Below are 20,467 nucleotides of genomic sequence, written 5' to 3'. Positions count from 1 at the left end.
GATAGATGGCTCAACACACATCAAAACAAACAAAATAAAAACCAAGGCAGCGCCCATTTAGAAAAAGCCTTGAGCTAGGCCAAACGCGAAATGTATTCCTGAAAAAAAATCCCCGAATTACGGGACACAGATTCATAGACAATAAAATTCCGAAGGTTACAAAATGAGTCAGCAACTATTTGAAAAAGTTCAGCAGTGTTAGGAGGTGAGGGCTGATGATTTTGTTCACAGACCGTGAGATTGTAGTAAGAAATTATGATACCTTGACTTCAAAAACTCCAATCTATTACAAATGAAATGGATAAAATTTTTAAAAAAGGGTAAGCAACAAAATTATCAATTTTCTTTGGAATGTTACCTTAATTAAAACAGTCAATCTTTTCGTTTTTCCCATAGGTGATGAATTTCCGCTGGACCGTCATCGAATAGATTGACGAGTTTTTCCGTCTTCAATCGGCCTTCGAACAATGTAAACGAACGACCAACCATCCTCGTCATTGACATCCATCTCGAACCGCTGAATCAATATCGCTGACCAAATTCGCTACCTGGCAGTCGCCTTTTATACGCAAGATGGAGGAGGGAGGCCTGATGTTGAATCACTTTGGGGTAAACCCGCCTAACTAAAAAGTCCAAAAGGGACTTCCCGGGATCAGGTAGAAAAATCTTTCCTCACAAATTGTGTCTTATTTATTATTATCTAATGAATGCATGACGATTTGTTGTCCCGCTTTTATGAGCACGCTGAAGCATTTCCGGAACTAAACAATGAAACAGCGCCATGCCTTTTCCACAAATTTCTATCTTTAGCCTTTCAAAGACAATCGGTTAACTGAGACGTGTATAAATTTAGACGTCACGACGACGCAAGAGTCCATTGTTGGGCTACTTCCTGTTAGTGAAAGGTAATTACAGCGTAACCGACCCTACGCTAATGTATATTTGACGATTGTATGTAATTTGGTCACGTTTTTTTACGATGTGCAATTTTTCTTTTGCTTTTTTTCAAAAATTCAAATTTTGGAGAAATAGTTGACTAGTCCTTTGGTAGATGGCGAAATCGCTTGTTGACTTAAGGGCTTAAAGGGCCTATGGCATTTTAAATCTTATCCTCTCATCAGTGATCGATGGACTATGTGTCTGAGTGCATCCATAGCCTACTTTATTATAGGAAGCCCAACGGTTTGGGCTTTTTTTGGAAGCCAATTTGGGTTCCCTTCCTCCAATGTTACCCAGCCTTCAAGTGGACCCACGGGAGCCGTTGTATCGCCTAGTGGCGATACATGAAAACTTTTTGTCTATCGATATGATTACGTTCACTTGGTGGCCTTTGTTTTTTTGTGAGTTATGTTGTTTGTGTGTTGTGTTTGTTTGTTTCTGGATAAATTTCACTTACTGCAATTAGTGCTATTGGTAAGGGGTAGCCGTCCCGTGTGCCTTCGTCATTAAAAACCCTTACGGCAATATATTAATGGGGCGTTCATAAATTACCGCTCATAAGCACGGGTGATTCCTCCCCCCTCCCCTTCATAATTTCGACCACCAGATGGCCCCCCTGGGTCCACTTGGCGGATGGGAAATCGGAGGAAAGGTGAGCAAAGTAGGCTTCACTTTTCCAACACGCGAGAGATATCCTTCCTTTGGGCTTCCTATAATAAAGTAGGCTATGGTGCATCTCATTAAATTGTTTGTAGCCAAGGAATAGATTATATTCATTTATTCAATTCGTCATGCCAGAGATTCCTGTCGTCGACCTGTCCAATATGGGTAAGAACTTACTATTTTCCGGTTCGTAATAAAGTCTGCATTAGTTAAGTCTAACTCGAATGTTAGATTAATATGCTGTTGCATAACTAATTATACACTCAACTAAGATTTCAAGCCATATGGCTGCCCATAAACGAAGTTAAAGTTCGGTTTTTGATTATGTTTTGGTTTTGGAAAAATGGCACCCATTTTGGGTCGAAGAGGGAAGGGGTCTACATCTCAAAATGAAAAACAAAATTATTTAAATTTCCGAAGAGAATTTTCAAAAAAGAACTTTGTTTTAATTTATTTAAATATGTGTAGTGGGTGGGGTCTGAAAAATGACGTAGTTTAAGGATAATACTTTTCGTCACGGCCTGTACAAATACGGATGACATCACAAAACGTGTCGTTCATTTTGATGATGCCTAATAAAAATAATGATGTTACGCCACGTGGGGCTTTCCTATTTCTGGTTTAATATTTTGTAAGTAGTCATAATTGGTTTCACCACAAATTGCTGCCTAGTTAGTCGGGAAATGCTGAAATATTGAATATTTTATGGACAGATTTAAATAAAGACCGTATCACGAACGAACTAGACAAAGCTTTTTCGACTGTCGGTTTCGTCTATTTGAAAAATCACGGGATAGACCAAGAAAAGGTATATTCATTTTAATGTTACTACCCTTCAAAAATGTGCAATTTTGATTCAATTAAAGGTGGACAACCTGTTCAAAGCTTCCAGAAATTTCTTTCAACTACCAGAGAACGTGAAAAAAGGTTACCCACGCGATAGAGAAAATTTTGATGGATACACTGGAAGAGACCAAGAAATGTAATTCACATAAAATGAATATACAATAACAATTAATGTTAATTACAATTAAATTTCAGATTAGAAGACAGCAGCTTGCACGAAGTTCGTGAAGCTTATGATGTCACCTCTCCAACCAGTCGATATCCGGATGATAACACCCCGGAATTCCGTCTGGCTACCTGCGAATTGGCCAAATCATTACGTCAACTGACTACCAACCTGTTGAAATTCATGGCTGTCGGCTTAGGCAAGACTTAGTTTACTCAACATAGTTACTATTACCGATTAATAAGAAAAATTGAATTTCCAGGTTTAGACGAAGATTACCTGAACAGCCGGCACCGATACGTTTTCGATGGCGTGGATAAGAACGGGACCATGTTACGTTCTCTTTATTATCCTTCGCTAACTGGTGATGATATACAGCCGGGGGTAGTCAGATGTGGAGAGCACTCTGATTACGGTACCATCACTTTACTACTCCAAGATGATATGGGGGGATTAGAGGTACCATATACCCTTTGAGCATTCATTTACCTTTCTTTGATTTTTATGATTTCACAGGTGTTATCTGGTAAGGAATGGGTAGCAGCCGTTCCCATTGCCGAAACTGTCCTCGTCAATCTGGGTGACTTGATGCAATTTTGGACTTCGGATCGTTACGTTGCCACTGTAAAAAAACAATTAGATACGAGTTTATTATTGAGGTAACAAGGGCAGCCTAGTTTCAACCTTTTTAAAACAAAAATTTTCCAGGTTCATCGAGTACGGGTTCCCGAATTAGAAATTCAACGACGTTCAGCACGTCAGTCGATTGCCTTTTTCGTTCAACCGGATAACGGCGTTGTGATCTCATCGCTAGACGGCTCGGGAAAACATCAACCAGTTGAATCGCTTTACTATTTGAAACTCCGCTTATCAGAGGCCTACAAATATTGAAGACAAAGAGAGAGATAAATAATTTGAATATTCCGGTTATAGAAATATTTTTAGATTTTCCTACTCGTTTTAACCTGTTTAGTAGTCGAATAAAATTCAACTCGAACGTTGAATAAAAGTAAAAAACTTGCCACAGATGTGTAAATATAGCTTGGACAATTTTGGGTATGTGCGTGTCAGCTTACATGGGGGACTGTCTATTATCGGGATAGACCATTTTCTCTTTAGAAATGCGTGTGGCTTATTTTTCCGTCTGGTTTGCACGTCTGTTTCTCCCCAACCCATACGTACCGACTGATCGTTTTTAAAAGAGCGTTAAAGAATGAATCATTTGAATCGTCCCATTCAAGGCGGAGTCAATTAGGAATCCGACCCTTTTATGTGCCGTATGGGTCTCGTTTCGGTACTAAAATCCATCGGTACTAAAATGCGGGAATGTTTACTTTTGAATGCCACGTATGTAGTCGTCGCTACTAGTTCTGTATATAGAAGCGCAGTGCATTGCAGTATAACGCCATGTTTAAATCCATTTTTCGCGTGATTCCCGTTCGCCGATATTCTAATTCCTCGTTTATAGCCGGCGTGATATTTGGCTGCTGTTTAATCTCGTTCGTGAATCACGAATTCCACAGACCGTAAATTCAATTTCTTAATCGAATTTCTTCAAGCCAACATTAACCATTATTTGAATAGATTATTTCTTTCCCTGTTGATTGGTAACGATGGAAACCCCAACGGCCACTACGAAACGTTTTTCAAGAATTTCGATAACGAGACGGGCGCCGATCGTTTCATCGTCCCCAACATCATCCACTTTATCCGCTTCGACAATTTCCCGCTGGGCTTCGTCGATTACGTCGTGTTGAAAGCGGCGATGCGCAACCACAAACCTGACAAGTTCTTCTTCCACACCGACGTCAAGAACGCCACATGCGATGGAAAGTACTGGGACCTGGTGAAGAAAGACCGGAACTTGTGGTCCCGCATTGAAGTCAAGTACCTGGAAGCTCCAACGGAAATTTTCGGTCAACAACTCAGCGAAGATTTTCGTTTGTATCACGGCAGCGACATCGCACGCATCCGCGTTTTGATGCAGTACGGAGGCATCTACCTGGACAACGATTGCTTCGTCATCCATTCACTGGACAAGTATCGCAAATTTGAATGCGTCGTCAACTGGGATGAGGATCAATTCCTGGGCAATCAGGTCTTCATCGCCCACAAGAATTCACGCTTCCTGGCACTCTACCTGGAATCTTACAAGGACAATTACTATCCGGATAGATGGTCTATTCATTTTTATTGAATCTTTTTTATTCTTTTAATCAAATTTGGTTATGCTATCGCAGGTACTACAATGGCGGAGAACGGCCGACGACAGAAATCCTTTTTCACCATCCGCATTTGATCCATCGAGTGAAAGGCAATTTTGGAGCCGACACGGGAGTTGGATCCAATCTCTTCACGGATCCCAATTACGATTGGCGTCGTTTTGACATCATTCACATGCTGATGGGCCATCGTTACTACTGTAATTGTTTCTTTTAATTATAAATATTCATTTGGAATTTGATTGAAATTTTTTAAAAGTGGATCCCCATTTCAACGAGACGGAGGAATTTGACGAGGACAACATTCGAACCTACAGGTACACATTTGGCACCATGGCCCGTGAAGTCCTAGATTTAGAACCGGATTTTTCCCTTAGTCCATAAGTTACCAAACGGACTTGACCTAATTGCCAATTTTTAAAAACAAAAACAAAAACAGTAAATAGCTTAAGACTGAAATGGTGCTGGACATGAATGGGCGCACAAACTGATTAAGTTATATAACACAATCACGTCGTCAATTACAATAGGGTATTGGTGTTAAAATTTGCATTTCCTCTGATTTCATACAGCCAATCATTTCAAGCATAACAAGTTTTTTGAGATGGCCAAGTATGGCAGCGTGAGCTACTAAGGAGTGAAACAAAACCCTCCATTTGTCCTTTTGTTCTTGTTGCGATAAATGTTAACCGATGACTGGGTTGATTACAAGTTTGGCCAGCTTGAACTGAATATCGGTGTATAATTACTATTCCGTAATGTATAAAATTTCACTCTGGGTGTGTTACCATGGAACTTATTCACTTTACCCAACTTCTGTTTTCACACGTGTCCTATTTATTTTCCAACAACAGACGCGCTCCTATTTCCATCTCACAACTGTCGCAATGAATTCGTGCGTGAATTTATTCCTGTTAAATTGATGACGTCTGGGTAACGCATCTGCATAGGAATAAAATAACAAAAACAACTTATGGCCGTTTTTATTACGTGCAACATCTTTTTGTTAGTAATCCTGTTCCCATTTCTAGAATAGTCTTTCTAGTGCATCGGACCCTATAGCATTCAATTAAATCGTAGTTAATCCACCCACTAGGTGTAAATGTACAAGTTAGTCACTTACAAAATTTTCGTCAAAAAGTTGGCCGTTGAATCGAACATGCCTCGCCGTCGGTTGTCGTTTTCCTACCTGCAATTGACCATTTTATCCGGTTGTTTTCTCATTTTCACATCTTTCCAGTTGTACACCAAGTCCATCATCTTTGCCGATCGACCTCCTTTCGCAGAATTCAACAACGAGACGGGCGCCGATGACTTGATCGTCCCCAACATCATCCATTTCATCCACTACAACAAATCGGAGCTCAACTTTGTCGATTACGTCGTTCTGAAGGCCGCCATGCGCAACCACAAACCGGACATGTTCTACTACCACACGGACATTGTCAACTTTCAATTCGAAGGCAAATACTGGGACTGGGTCAAGAAGGAAGAACAACTCTGGTCCAGGATCGAAGTCAAGTACCTGGAAGCTCCGACGGACATTTTCGGTCAGAAACTGAGCGAAGGTTGGCGATTTTATCACGGCGGGGATATCGGACGCATCCGCGTTTTGATGCAATACGGAGGCATCTACCTGGACAACGACGCTTTTGTTATCAATTCACTGGACAAGTATCGCAAATTCGAATGCGTCCTCAACTGGGATGACAATCAATTCATGGGCACCCAAATTATTATCGCTCACAAGGACGCCCGTTTCCTGCCACTTTGGCTGGATTCTTACAGGGACTACCGGCCGGATTTGTGGTACTACAACGCCGGAGAGCGGCCAACTGTTGAAATCCTGCACAAAAATCCGGAATTGATCCACCGAGTGAAGGGCGATTTCGGAGCTGACACGAGTATTTCTATGAATCTTTACGATAATCCAGCGTTCAACTGGCGACATTTGGATGCCATTCACTTGCTAGTGAACCACCGCTATTACAGTAAGTCGAGTTAAATGAATAATCTAAATGTTTATTAACCGGAATTTTTAATACAGTGGATGACAATTACAACAAGACGCCCGTTTTTGACGAGAATACAATCCGCACTTACAAGTATTCATTCGGAGAAATGGTTCGCCAACTACTCGATATCCGTCCGGCTATTTCTCACAGTCCGTGACCAAATGTTGACGCTATTTTTTTATAGAGAATAAAAAATAAATAAAATTCCAGAAATGCTAATTGATTATCCCTTAAACAGTTGAAACGGACACAAACAATTCCCGAAAGTCAGTTGCTATTTAGTATTCTCCGTTTCACTCTCAAGTCAGCTGCGAAATGGAAATTGACTCGAGGTCGTTCACTATATTTTCAGTCAGGTGAGCTCAGGTAATAATAATAATCCTTGTGCTGGGATTCGACATAATTCGACAGGTGAATTTCCGGCGAAGGTATGCAGAGAATTCTGTTTGTTGTTTTTGACCAAAGCTTCCCGTGAAATAGCCTTCGTTTAAATATGCTCAAAAGGAATATTTCGCAATCGAATGATTTGCACACAACAAAGGACGGCAGCGCGATCGAAAATAGGTATATTTAAACTAGCACTAATTGAGTATCAACGATTATAAAAATGAGCTATTTTGTTTTTTAAAAAAAAGAATCAAAGGTAATACGGTCGACAACAGAATGCTCACGGGGCCTTTAATGGCTGCCGATGCTTTGACAGACGCAGCGTGAATGATTCGTCAATTCAACTTCCTTTTTCATCTTAGTGCCGTGCAGGATTTCTTGGAAGGCGAAGGTCATCTTTTCCTCCTTGGTCGCCACGTAGAGATAACCTTTCCGGCAACAGCCGAGCGAATTGTCGCAATACTGAACGACGGCCGCGTGAGGCAGGTAAACGGCCTCCGTATTGTAGTCGGGATATTCATCCTCTGTTTTTAAATTCAATCAGAATGATGAAATTAAAAGCAGAAAGGGAAAAAAAAAGGTTTAGGCAACTTACCAAGGTAGGCGAGTCGTGATTGAGGTTTGTTGCAATTCAGCTCATTCCACACCTCCTTTTTCAACGGCTGAACGGATTTGCATGTCACGCTGGTGGTCCAGCTGGTGATGGCAACCAACAAGACGGCCAGGATCAATTGCTGGGCAGACGACATTGCGGAATAATGGGGATTTCGTGATATCCTTTCGGTGAGATTGCCGGCGAGGGACTGAGCCGAGTTGGAGCTGAACGCCAGGAGTGGTAGTATAGAAAGAACGAAAGAAATCACGCCGCACCTTGAATCCACCACCAGCAGCAGCTAGCTATAGTGTGCTGGTAAGCGCAGGTAAAACTTGTAGAGACCTAAATAGAAAACACTCTTCCTTGCGTACAAAGCAGTTGGGCTTTTGCCCCAATCACACGGAATTGGGAGTCACGAAACTTGTTTCGGGAGTATATAGACGTAAGAGGTTTGACAACTCTCAAACTCTGTTCGTTCAGATTCCCAAATTTTGCCCAGGGGTGAGAACTTGGCTATTGATCCAATGATGTTTTTTACCACTTGGAGTATCAAATTAAATTTTGTTGGCACTGCTTTGATTATTCAATTCCCAGAAAGGTTATTTTGGGTTGCGCTAAATCATTATATTTCCAGACCTTGGCAAACTAATTTTTGTTGAGCAATTTAATTGTATAGAGATCTGTAATTTTGATGAAACCGGATTGCAACAAGTTTTTGATGATTACGTATACATTTCTCGAGGCCTAATTGAGTTCCAGGATTATTCTTATTTGGAGGTTATTGTCAATTGCTGTTACATGACTTTGAGTAGAGCTGCTGGACACATTTCTAATCTGCCTTTGGCCATTTGAATATTCTCCGATCGAGTTATATGACGCGCTCTCTCCGATGATCCTCGAGCTATGAAACTGGAATCAAAACATCATTTTTTGGCGATATGGACGTTGCAAGATGGCCAGGATTTTCTCTTCCAAAGCGAATAGGACGACGCATAATTCGATTGGGGGGGCCCACCCATCGACACACAACTTTCCAGTTTTGGCAGCAAATCCGATAACGCTGTTATACTACAGCTTGTATACTAACTTACATCTGCGCTTTCCATATTCATATATTCCAGATTGCCAACTGGATAACTTGTTTAGTTTCACTGCGCGGCTGAATTCTTTTTGGTTTTTTCGCATCGACATTAAGTGTGTCGTCTTATTACATAAATGCAACACAAACAAAAAAACAATACATTTGCAATCAGGTTTCACGACCTTATATGGGGCGAATCACTGCCTACGTGATGTAAAAGAGAACACTGAAATTCCCCTATAAGAATACGAAATGTTTGACAGGCTGGAAACGAATTTGGTTTATTTTTCTTCTTTCAGATGGCCAAGAGAAAATTTGATAGTCTCAGCAGTATATACGTTGTTTTTGTGATTGTATTCTAAACAGGGAGCGTAGGGTATACGTGATGTGCTCCTAATAAGGGCTTGGTGAGTCGAGAGAGGTTTGACAACTTCATTTCCCTTGCTACCTGATGATGCCCTCGAATGGCAGCAGCAGTTAACTTTTAAAAAACCGAATTAAAATCCAGCACGCTATTCAATTGGTTTTTAATACTTATGTACGGTCACTTCAACATATTTTCGACAGCCAAAAATGAAACAATAAGTTTTGCGGATATGTTTTCATCCGGAATAATTGGCGCAATTTTACGGTTGCATGAATTCCTTTTTGGCGTGGATTATGACCGTGACATATTTGTAATATCCAAATTCATTTGATGAGATGAACGCAGGTATCAAAATACATTTTCAGCTGCTATGGTCTAAAATTAAAAAAAAAACTGATCAACCTTCTTAATTTCGTGGAATCGCGACGCTAAAGTTATAATTCAGAAAGGGAAAGTGCTGAATTGTGTACTTGAAATGGTCGAGGGCCTGCTGCCGGCCATCGGACAAAGAATAAGTGGAGAGGCGCTGAGTTCGGTTTCTCTCCTGTCCACAAATAAGAAAATGCGTTCAAGGTTTTCACGTTCATTTAATGGAGAGTTTCCGGTTTCGCCGTCCGTATAATTGTTTTTTTAAATCTCGATATGTCGTTAACACATGACAGTCCTTTTAGGCAAACTCTCATTTCACTTTCCAATTTTTCGTAACGATACAAAAGTTTTTATTGATTCAGTAAAACTATTCTATTGAATTATAATACTATTAGGGGTGGGGCTAGTTGACGTTTTTTTCTAGTTAGGAATATAATAAACAACTCGATAGTCTTTTTGATACCAAATTTGAAAGTCAACTCCCAGATGGCTCACCAAAACTTTGAAAATGATACGGCGCACCAAACAAAAGTTGCAGCATAAAACCCCGCTGAAGGGATAGGCAAACACCCGCAAGACTTTTTGGATAAAGGATAGTATACTGGCGTTTTCACGTGTCTTTTGAAGAAAAAGAAAATTTTGAACAAAAGATTAGGCTAGTTCACATGTCATTAATTGTAAAAGTTATTAATTCGTGTTAGAAAATGGGCTAAATGAGATGTTTGAAGTAAGTTGGCTTGAAGACAAGTTGTCTGACAAAGGTGTAGGCTATAATTATGTTCTTTCGGGTTGGAATTTAAACTACGAACAATATCACGCCATGATTTATCTGAAAATCATTGCGACAGGTGTCTAATTAGTGATAGAATTTAGGTTTGGGATAGATTAAGTAGTTCAAATGGCCTACATCAGTGAAAGGAGTCTGTGCCACATGTTGCAGTCATGTCAGCGGGGCTGAAATCTTTGATTCAACCTGTTTTTTTCTGACTAAAGCATTAAAATAATATTACCCTCATGCAATTCATTGCTTTTCCATATGAATATTTAATGTGAAATTTTGTTTTACCAGAGTCCATGTCAATCAAACGATTTCAGCCAATGCATTGACGTTTCAGCCATCATCTTCAATTGCCAGTCTACCCCCCACAAAAACTACCTAAGCTGAAATCATCATTCTGTAAGTCTGAAATTTTTATGCTATTTTTACTAATATAGGGTAAGAATAGAATATAGTTCAAGCTCGAAAACCAAAACCTGACGACAGGTTGTTCATTTAGTTTCATTGAGTTCTTTTTTAACATGTCCTTTATTGAACCCTTTTTTCTTCTATTTGAAAATTTCTCCTGATCAAGTCACCTTGAGATGTAATCAAAATTAAAAACATAAAATCACAACAAATCAAAACCCAGGTTACACCAACACGTTCGGCAACTTTCTCCGTAGATATGGGGCAAGATAGCTGAGATTTTGGTTTGTTTATTTCCGTTATTTGTAAAAAAAAAAAATATTTAAACGGGAAAACATTGCAATCGTTATCGTTTAATTATAAGCGATGACTCCAAAGTGTACTTTTTAAATTTCCCCCAAAATTCCAATGAATCGAGTGAGTGAGTGACAAGAGAGAGTGGACAAAGTATCAAAAGCTACACACATCAGGCGAAACAGTTTTGTGCAAATGTATTGATTCAATTTAATATTATGATATCCAACTAGGATCAAAGGGTTGACACTTGTTGCCATCGCCCCATTCCGACTCCAGTCCCTTATAAGTCCGAAAATCGCCATCTTGTTGCTCGTGCAGTTTTTGACACAAGTCACAAAAGCCGTGACGAGTCATGTCTTCTACGCTGTATTCCACGCTATAATAATCCTTCCACCAGAAATACTCGTTGTAGAGAGTTTCGTTTGCATCGAGTAATTTGAGATAAGCGGCCAATTCTTTGGGTTTGAACTTGCGGGCGTCGATGTACGAATGGGGCGGTGCGTGTTGGGTGTAGTCAGCTCCTCCATAGACAACCGGAACGATGTGGTGGCCCATAATTTTGAAAAACTTTTCAGTGACGTAGTCTGTACAAATGGCATTTTCGAATGAGATGTAGAATTTGTAGGTTGACTCGAGCATGTCGTAACACTGAGGGTCCGAGTGATGCAATACGTCAAGCGCACACGACAGATTACCACATCCGCCGTAAATATCGACGTCGATGTATTTGCTCAGCTCTTTAACGTACGTTTCTCTTTGGCCGTGGGTATTGCAATGGGAAACCATCCAGGCAACTGATTTGGTCTTGTTACGTTTTGAATCTGGCGGCAGACTAACACGAGCTTTTTTTCTTAAATCATTTATTTCTTCCGGTGTGCGAGGAGCGTGTTCTTTCGGGATAATCCGACCGTAGAGTAATCGGATATCAGAGTCCATTCTGTAAGTCATACTCCAATTGAAAAAATGAGCTAATCGAGTCATGTTGTAATATGATTTCAGCGCTGGGGGAGACTCTTGAGTGAACATGACGAGGTGCTGACTCGCGTTGCGTTTGTTTTGAAAATCCGGCATCATCAGTTGATCCGGTGAAGTGAATTCGTCATTAAGTACAAAGACAATGGCGTCAAACTGCTCGAGAGGCCGTTCCGACCGATTATCGGTCATTTCGCATCGAGTGTAAGTGCAATTCTTATTGATAAAGGCGTCCTTACCCCAGCCGAAATTCCGCACTTCCTTTCGGCTAGATCCATTCCACACTAAAATTGTTATCGTTTCATTTCGGATAACTTTGACAGCTTTTTGAGCCGACTTTATCAATAATGAAACATTGTACTCGGTATGAATGAACACCAGGGAACCTACAACCAGAAAGACAGCCAGAACTCTAACTTTAGTGATTTTGTTAGGGAAGAGTGAAAACATGGTTGACTGAAAAAGAATGCATACAGTGTACACTGCTCAAACTCTACCTTCATACTGGTGACATCGTAGACAATAACTGATCGACTGCGAAAAGTGACGTGAACAGGGTGCGTTTGCCAATGGACCATCTGCTTATTTTACGTACCGTTAAGCCTCGGGTTTCCTGGTACTGGGAAATAAAACAAGTCCCGTTTCTCCCCAAAGTGCGTTCAATAATATATATTAACGCGAAAGGCTTCAGTTGAATCTGCTCGTCCGTCTGTTTAGCACCTGCTGCTGTTCAATTACATTTTTTTTATAGCCTATCGCTTTGTTTGAATTGTTACTCAAGTGTGACAAACTCAAGCGTAGAAACAGATGTTGTCCCGTAGGGATATTTCTCTCTAGTAAAGAATGTAAGAGATTCGCTTAGATTCACTTTTCCTTTCAATTTAATTATTGTGTTGGTATCGATGGACAATTTTCAGCCGAATAGAAATTAAAATTACGAAACAAATCAAATTGATTGTAGTTGTAAGTTAGATGATGGTGAAAATTGGGTCTTTGGTCAGTTATTTCGTGAGTCATCGGGCAATCATTCACTACGCAAGCACGCGTGACTAGGATCCAGTGCGTCAGATAAGATTGCGCATTATTAAAAATGTGTGAGGCGCTTACTGGATATTCTTGTATGAAAGATTTATTTAGGCAGCTTGATCCGTCTAAGAATTAGTTTTCCTTTTGTCGCTGTGGTTAATCGTTGATCAACGACCGTTATTCATATGCAGAATGGAAAGGTTATTCGTTATTAGTACGGATTATTTTCGTGAGTATAAAATATAAACCCAGCAATCTGTATGAAAGGTCGCAGTAATAAATTGGGTAACTACAAGTGTCTGCGATGTATTAGGAAATATCGCAAGTCACTTAATACGACCATGGATTTTGAAAAAAAAGTTAAAGACTTTAATACTATAACCGGCTTTATCTGGGTTTCTGTACTTTTGATTACGTGTATTAGAAATGTCAGAAATTTAAACTGGAAAATTTTAAAAGCTTCTCTTTATGTCCGGACTGGACGATACGGTTTATTGTCCTTGAATTTCTCTCGCAAAATTACTTTCCTTAGCCACAAGCTGGTCGATATGCCTCCTAGCTATTAATTCAGAGTTATTAACACGATTATTTACATTAATTCGTGGTAAATAGAGACAAAAATAAAGTTGAAGTAGATACAAACCTGGATGACGACAAGCAGCAATGCGATGCCAGATAGCCAACCAGTTTTGGGTTCCATCCAGCGAGCGAATTCTTCCGAGCAGCCGCCGCCCGCAATATTTCCAGTCGAAGGATTGCGGCATTCGTCTGGCAAGACTTTGTTAAACGCCGCATAGTCTTTCCAGTCGGAAGGACCGCAACATTCAATCTGTCACCATTTTGCATTTTCATAACGTAAATTTCAAGTCTTTCATCGAATTTTTAGGCAAATTAGCTGATTTACATCTTCTTGAATGATTCGCAGGATGCGTGCCGATTTTTCGTTGTGATCCATCTCATGAAAGAGGACAAAGAAGCGTTCTTCCAACCACGGAGTCAAGTCAGACTTGTAGATTCCATGATCGAGAGTGTAGGCAAGTCCGGCTATTCCCAGAATGACCGACAAAACGCTGCCCATCACGAACTGTTGCGAAAGAAAAAAACAACGCGGTGAAGAACGTCATCAGCATTTTTCTATCTGCTCCGGATGTTTTGTAATTTATAGCGGGTTGAGCCGGTGTTATTTGCGGTCTTTATTTGTTAATTTGAGTGTTATCGAGTGTCTCTCATTCTCAAACTATTGTGCTTACCTAACTATTGCTTTTGGCAGCTTAATTCATCTGTATTAGACGTTGGGGCATTGGGTCCCCTGGTGACAGCGTTAAACTATTTTATCTTCTCCGATAAACCAATGACAGACTTGGGAGATAAAGTATTCTTTTTACCGCGTTTCAACTTTTTTTTTTTTTTCCGGCGGATTAACTCACACATACCGCAGCAATTACAAAACATATCCGTATACAAAGTAGTACTATTTACTTGATTTAATTATGGTTAAATTTAAATCTTTTAACATAGTATAGAACATCCCAGAAATAGGAAATTGACTTCCATTTTTATCTAGACGTGTAGTGTACTAGTGTTTGATATAAACTTACCAGTAAAAAGAGTTGGCAGTCCTCGACGACAGTTGCCCAGATGCCGATGACGAGCGTTGCCATTGCCAAAGTAGACGAAGCAATAAGAATGTATGGGCCGGTCCACAAAACCTTTTGGGCTTCCAGTTCGTACACGTAGTGCTTGAAGTCCCATTCATAGCGGAGCCACAAGCATAGGCCCATGACGACTACGGATAAAATCTAAATGAATATCAATTTTTTTCAAGTGAAATGTTAATTCAAAACACTGTAGATCTATTGAGATGAGCGTGATTTTGACTTACCATCGAGATACCGTTGAAGGTATGCAAAGTGTTTGCCAGGTAACTTCTTTTGACCATTTTCCTGTCAACTTATTTCGTCGATGATTGGATATGGAAAATTTGAATGAAACTCTAGCGACGTTTCTGAATCAATTTTCGAAATTTGTTCCCGTTGGGTACACTGCAGATCACTGGATCTAGTTGGCTCGTACCGAACATTTTTGAAGAAAGATCTGAAACTGATACACTAATTGTAATCACGCGCTTTGGAAAAGTAGGTGGAGTTACGAATCACTGATCAGTCAGATCAACTATTTACCTAGTTTTCAAAGTAGTACTCGTACTTCTATTGCGAGTTGAGATACGTCACACCAGTTATCTATCAATCTATGAGAGTATGACTATGTCCATATTATAGATCTTCATTATTTTTCTTTGTGAGAATCGCCCAATACCTACTTCCTGTTTTTCAGATAACGAGAGAACAATTTGTAAGTCCTGGGTAGTGAAATTGTTACTTGAATGTCAGACAGTGTAATCTCTGCCCCCTCGCAACAATCGACATAGTAATAAAACGAACAAAGTTCAATCATTTTCTCCTTCCGAATGCTTAGGATTTTTTGTTAAAAGAACGTAATAGTTATCCTGGAAAATAGGATTACTGATTCCTGAATTTTGAGTGACAAGTGAAAAGCTGGGCGCTGAATTTAATGTTTGATATTTAAAAAAAAAAAAAAAAAACCTGTTATGAAACGTATTTTTACAGTCTCCGTCCTTACTTACTCACACTAAACTCATCCGTCCTTGCCATCCAAAAAGCAAACTGCTAAACAAACATGTCCTATGTTGAAAAACTAGAAGTGCCATCCTTTACTATTGTCTTACTTTATACTTTTTTTTACTTTGTTTTACTTTTTTTGATATTTTTGAAAATTTGTTTAAAAAATGGTCAGTAGATGGCGTGTAGTTGTCAAAAACACAAACTCGTGTTTACCATTCGATGTCTGTTCCTCCCACAAAATGTTCAAGATGCTATCAGATTGTGGAACACCACTGAATAATCGAGATGGCAAGCATTCCGATCGTAGATTTAACTGCATTAGGTATAGTGTGTAATTAAAGTGTTTGTGCAAAATGTTAAAACTATTTTGAGACTAATGATTGAGTTTCTGTTGCCGGGCTTTTATTTCTAGTGCGAGAAAACGACATCAGCAACGCCCACCTGATCGTGAAACAACTGGATGAAGCCTTTTCCACTGTCGGTTTCGTTTATTTAACAAATCATGGAATCGACCAAACTATAGTAAACATAGTTCTTTAAACTCGTTACTGTACAAATTTGACATTAAGTTCTTTTTTCCTGCAATGCTGATTTATTTTTAGATTGACAAAGTTTTGAAAGCCTCCAAACACTTTTTCCTACTACCAGACGACATCAAGAAGCAAACATGTCGGGATTATTCGAAAAACAATGACGGTTACGTCGGAATTAATCAAGAAATGTAAAAACGTTATAACCTCGTTTTTGCAAGAGTTTAATTATAATGTTTTGATAGATTGGGGACTGATATTCATCATGAAATCAAAGAGGCTTACAACCTTACCAGTTCGAAGAGTGTGTTTCCATCAGAAGACACAAATCCTGAATTCCGGTCATCCGTCACTGATCTCGCCTTGAAACTGAGTGAACTAACCAGACGTTTACTTGCATGTATGGCTCTGGCACTAGGTAAAATATTTGGTCAAAACAATTGATGCAGTTAATAATTGATTTCTGGTTAATAAGGATTGACAGAGAATTATTTCGTCGATCGCCATCGCTTCATGTTTCAAGATCAAGATAAGAATGCCACAACTTTTCGGACTTTGTATTATCCATCGCTTTCCGAATCGGATATCCAGCCAGGCATTGTAAGATGCGGAGCTCATTCTGATTACGGGACCATCACACTCCTCCTACAAGACAGTGTTGGCGGATTAGAGGTTATTTCGGCACATCTGTATTCGTTATTTAACGTATTCATTATTTGGCGTTTATCAATTAAAGGTACTTTCCGGAAGCAAATGGATACCTGCTACTCCGATCCCGGGGTCAATCCTTGTAAATCTTGGAGATCTGATGCAATTCTGGACATCGGATCGTTACACTGCAACGGTGATTAAACATAATTTTGGAAAATTGATAAAAATAATAAATAGGTATTGTTTTTACAAAAGGTTCACCGAGTGTTAGTGCCAGAAGAAGAATTACGCCGAAAATCGACTCGCCAATCGATCGCCTTCTTTGTTCATCCGGATAATGACGTCATGGTTTCTCAATTAAATGGTTCCAGCGACCAACCTGCAATTGGAGCCCTGGATTATCTCAAGTCACGTCTCTCCGCCACCTACAAATATTAACAGATTTTTACTTTATCTTTCTCTTAAAATTTTAGTTTTCTACAGCAAAAAAAAAAAAAAAATCATTTCTAACAAGATTTATGGACGTCTGGGTATATCTTTTTACCGAGGATGGTGAGAACTCTTTTCCGCTTTTCCCACTGTAGGATCAGATTTTGTTACTCTAAAAATCACAGGGATGTTCAGTGATTAGTATGCGCTCATTTTTATGAAACTTTATTTAGAATTTGATGTTTGTTATTTAAAGATTGGTCGAGATTGGTAGATGGTTCCTTTCAGCTTTCTAAATCGTTTTCTATCTACCGGAGATTCGATTCTCCACTCGCACCTGTAGACATCGTTATGTCTACAATGCTATTCACGTAAATTTTTCTTGATTTGCCCGGAAAACTTCTTGAAATAGATGTGGAAAGCTCCTCTGTACGAATCAATGGGTGAAAGTGTGTCAAAACCCATAATTTGACAAGCGCCAAAAAATATTGACTCCAGACTAATTTGTTTGAGAAAAAGAGGGAGAATTATTTAAAGTAAGTTTTAGTATTTTACCAATAATATTAAACCAAAATTTTGCACTGTCGTGAAATGTTGCTTAAATGGAAATTGGCTTGCTTACTTTGATTAAAAAGATTTAAAACAAGTTCGTAAATTATGTAAGAGAAAGTGCTACGTCTCAAAATGATATAGCATAATTGTTGTTCGCCTGGGGTCTAAGTTCGTCAACGTTTACGGACGTTTTCTTTTGCTATATTCCAAAATACGTATTCGTTGGAACTTGGAGTGAAAAAGGTTAGTTTCGCTTGATATTTCATTAGTAATACTCAGCTCGGTCATGAATCAAGTCATGAAAGAAGAGAAGGGGTCAGTGGTAGTAGCAGCAGGCCAGTCAAATAATAAATTCACAACAGCGTCTTTTTCGCATAAATTTACCAATCTTAACTTGCAAATGCCTTTTCTGAAGCCCGAATTATCTCTCAGTTCACCCGATTTCTATTTAGACGGGATATTCTGGTCTTTTAGATTGTATTTGAAAGATGATCCAAAGAGCGACGTCGGTTTGCTCCTGCAGTCGTATTGTGATTATTCCAGAACTTTTCAGAAAAGAAATCTGAAAATAGCTGTCAACTTTACAATGTACGTAGTGACGACAGCTACCGACAAGTAAGTTGGTGATCTTGTAACTTGTTTTTCGTGAATTGTGTTTAGGCTACGAATTTTTCTGCTTTTTGCGTGTTTGGTTTGGAAGTTTCTGTGCCTATTGCTAAGAAAATTTAAAAAGTTGTCGTCCACGTCCACCAACATTAAAATAGTTGGGAGAAAATAATTTTCTTCTTAATCATTTATATAATGCTGTTTGCGAAAATTTTTTTGATAAAAGCCAGTAAAATCTAAGGTGTGAGTATTTTCGAGGTTTTCTTCTGATATAGATGTTATTCTAACCAAAAAGTAATAGACATGCTAGTCTCGCGTAATATCTCATAGCTAGACGGCCGCATCATTATCAGTTAGCCATGAGCTAAATGGCGGAAAGTGCAGTAGCGGAATTAGCATCAGGAGCGGCAGTAGTTTCAGGAAATGGATTCATGTCGCCATTTTCCCACAGATTTCCTGTCCACGTGAGAATAATCGTTTCTCCCCAAGGCCAGTTTGTTTAGTGGGTTTTTCTGAGCAATAAAATTGCGTATAAAAGAAGATCCAAATAGCAACATTGAAGTGTTTCTGTTGTCGTATATTGGCCGTGACCCCGTAACTTTAGAAGAGAAAAACATCAAAACAACTGCAAGGTTTTTCCTTTACGTTTCCGACGACAAGTAAGTTGGTGGTTCAGTATCAGTCGAAATTTTTAGACAACGTACGATTCTCTTTTATTAATATTCGGTAAAAAAGAGTGTATATGCTTCTACAGCCAATTGTAGTGATAATATTTAATGGATGTATTCGGTATGTTGTCTCGTGGTCAGCCAGATTAACGGTTATGTTTTTTCTTTACTACATGCAGTATCTCGTACAGTTCCGGACCGGAGCTAAAGACTCTTGATTCAACATCGAAACACGGAAATGGGATGGGCGTTCTTTTCATTATGAAGGAAAAACTTTTGAGCCATCCATTTTTATACATCCCGGATAATGTTTTAACTATTGGATGTGAGCTGAATTGGGCTTACCATTTTCAGAATATGGAAACTCTACCTTCTCCAAAAAACCCCTTCCCTTTGAAACCGAACTCTTTTGAAAAGTTATTTAATAATCCTAAATTCAACGATTTAAAAATCTCAACTGGTGGCCAAATTTTCAATGCAAGCAAGTTGATACTTTGCGAAGCAAGCGATGTCTTCGAACAATTGATTTTTTCGGAGTCACCTGGAACGAATACCATCCACATAGAGGATATCAATGCAGATGCATTTGCAGGTGTACTGCGCTACATCTCATGTAAAGTCCTTCCCGATCTGCAGTTAGACAAGCATGCAGAAGATTGGCTTAAAATAACTCACAAATTTAAACTTCACGCGTTACAGGTAGGCATGAGATATAACACGATTTTAAAAGTTTTCAATTTTACTCAATTTTATTAATTTTTTAGAACGTACTCCAAAAAGGATTTCTTCTGCAGCTGAAGCCTACCAATGCATTTATGTGCCTGAAAACTGCAGACAAATACTCGGTTGCAGATCTGAGAAAGAAATGTATACAATACATCCAAGAAAACTGGAACGAAGTGGTGGCGAATCACGGATTAGCAAAATTTACTAGCTGCCCTGATAATACTCATAATATTGAAGAGTTGCAGAAATCCGTGGAGCTGCTAGCCGAAGTAACGGAAAATCTTCCATTATGTAAAAGGCCGCGATTGAATTAATTGTAGTTTTTGATTATCTAAAACCTGATAGTAGACAGGCCATAAAGATAAAGCTCAAAAATAATGAAAATGAGTGAAAGAAATACAAGATGTATAATCACAGAAGTTTCAATCATTGTCGGTAGAGGGCTAGAGGCTACTTTCGTCGGCTGAGCTTTTTGTTTGTTTACGTTTTTGGTGTTTTTTTCACGTGTCTGGTGTGACTGACTGTCTGTGCC

General features: G+C 39.2%; 7 protein-coding genes and 1 long non-coding RNA gene across 8 annotated transcripts; 4 read left to right on the top strand and 4 right to left on the bottom strand.

Moving 5' to 3' along the window:
- Positions 1-56: 56 nt before the first annotated feature.
- On the bottom strand, positions 57-689 carry LOC124197060. Its single transcript, XR_006875949.1, has 2 exons — positions 359-689; positions 57-283 (listed from the first exon to the last, which is right to left on the bottom strand). It is a non-coding gene; the product is annotated as an uncharacterized LOC124197060 (long non-coding RNA).
- Positions 690-1,595: 906 nt separating this feature from the next.
- LOC124197054 lies at positions 1,596-5,252 on the top strand. Its single transcript, XM_046592309.1, has 9 exons — positions 1,596-1,767; positions 2,316-2,410; positions 2,469-2,584; positions 2,644-2,813; positions 2,877-3,073; positions 3,131-3,273; positions 4,199-4,792; positions 4,855-5,036; positions 5,096-5,252. Exons 1-9 carry the CDS (start codon positions 1,731-1,733, stop codon positions 5,218-5,220), a joined length of 1,659 nt encoding a protein of 552 aa, XP_046448265.1. The 5' UTR covers positions 1,596-1,730; the 3' UTR covers positions 5,221-5,252.
- Positions 5,253-5,390: 138 nt separating this feature from the next.
- On the top strand, positions 5,391-7,241 carry LOC124197058. Its single transcript, XM_046592312.1, has 3 exons — positions 5,391-6,827; positions 6,884-7,000; positions 7,090-7,241. Exons 1-3 carry the CDS (start codon positions 5,939-5,941, stop codon positions 7,131-7,133), a joined length of 1,050 nt encoding a protein of 349 aa, XP_046448268.1. The 5' UTR covers positions 5,391-5,938; the 3' UTR covers positions 7,134-7,241.
- Positions 7,242-7,400: 159 nt separating this feature from the next.
- LOC124197059 lies at positions 7,401-9,668 on the bottom strand. The gene is made up of 2 exons (XM_046592313.1): positions 7,834-9,668; positions 7,401-7,762 (listed from the first exon to the last, which is right to left on the bottom strand). The coding sequence occupies exons 1-2, from the start codon at positions 7,985-7,987 to the stop codon at positions 7,530-7,532; spliced, it is 387 nt and encodes a 128-aa protein (XP_046448269.1). The 5' UTR covers positions 7,988-9,668; the 3' UTR covers positions 7,401-7,529.
- Positions 9,669-11,006: 1,338 nt separating this feature from the next.
- On the bottom strand, positions 11,007-12,687 carry LOC124197051 (alpha-(1,3)-fucosyltransferase C-like). Its single transcript, XM_046592306.1, has 2 exons — positions 12,603-12,687; positions 11,007-12,491 (listed from the first exon to the last, which is right to left on the bottom strand). The coding sequence occupies exon 2, from the start codon at positions 12,295-12,297 to the stop codon at positions 11,347-11,349; it is 951 nt and encodes a 316-aa protein (XP_046448262.1). The 5' UTR covers positions 12,298-12,491; positions 12,603-12,687; the 3' UTR covers positions 11,007-11,346.
- Positions 12,688-13,533: 846 nt separating this feature from the next.
- Positions 13,534-15,154, bottom strand: LOC124197050 (tetraspanin-2A-like). Its single transcript, XM_046592305.1, has 5 exons — positions 15,014-15,154; positions 14,730-14,930; positions 14,036-14,215; positions 13,775-13,960; positions 13,534-13,690 (listed from the first exon to the last, which is right to left on the bottom strand). The coding sequence occupies exons 1-5, from the start codon at positions 15,068-15,070 to the stop codon at positions 13,598-13,600; spliced, it is 717 nt and encodes a 238-aa protein (XP_046448261.1). The 5' UTR covers positions 15,071-15,154; the 3' UTR covers positions 13,534-13,597.
- Positions 15,155-15,356: 202 nt separating this feature from the next.
- On the top strand, positions 15,357-17,882 carry LOC124197048 (2-oxoglutarate-dependent dioxygenase htyE-like). Its single transcript, XM_046592301.1, has 7 exons — positions 15,357-16,095; positions 16,186-16,295; positions 16,376-16,494; positions 16,549-16,721; positions 16,779-16,975; positions 17,040-17,147; positions 17,210-17,882. Exons 1-7 carry the CDS (start codon positions 16,059-16,061, stop codon positions 17,390-17,392), a joined length of 927 nt encoding a protein of 308 aa, XP_046448257.1. The 5' UTR covers positions 15,357-16,058; the 3' UTR covers positions 17,393-17,882.
- Positions 17,883-18,016: 134 nt separating this feature from the next.
- LOC124197042 lies at positions 18,017-20,249 on the top strand. The gene is made up of 3 exons (XM_046592290.1): positions 18,017-18,550; positions 19,389-19,908; positions 19,974-20,249. The coding sequence occupies exons 1-3, from the start codon at positions 18,222-18,224 to the stop codon at positions 20,247-20,249; spliced, it is 1,125 nt and encodes a 374-aa protein (XP_046448246.1). The 5' UTR covers positions 18,017-18,221.
- Positions 20,250-20,467: the final 218 nt, after the last annotated feature.

Source organism: Daphnia pulex, chromosome 7 (genome assembly GCF_021134715.1).
Source record: "Daphnia pulex isolate KAP4 chromosome 7, ASM2113471v1".
NCBI classification, from domain to species: Eukaryota; Metazoa; Arthropoda; class Branchiopoda; order Diplostraca; family Daphniidae; genus Daphnia; species Daphnia pulex.
Note: the sequence above shows the minus strand (reverse complement) of the source record. Positions and strands in the feature narration are given on the sequence as shown.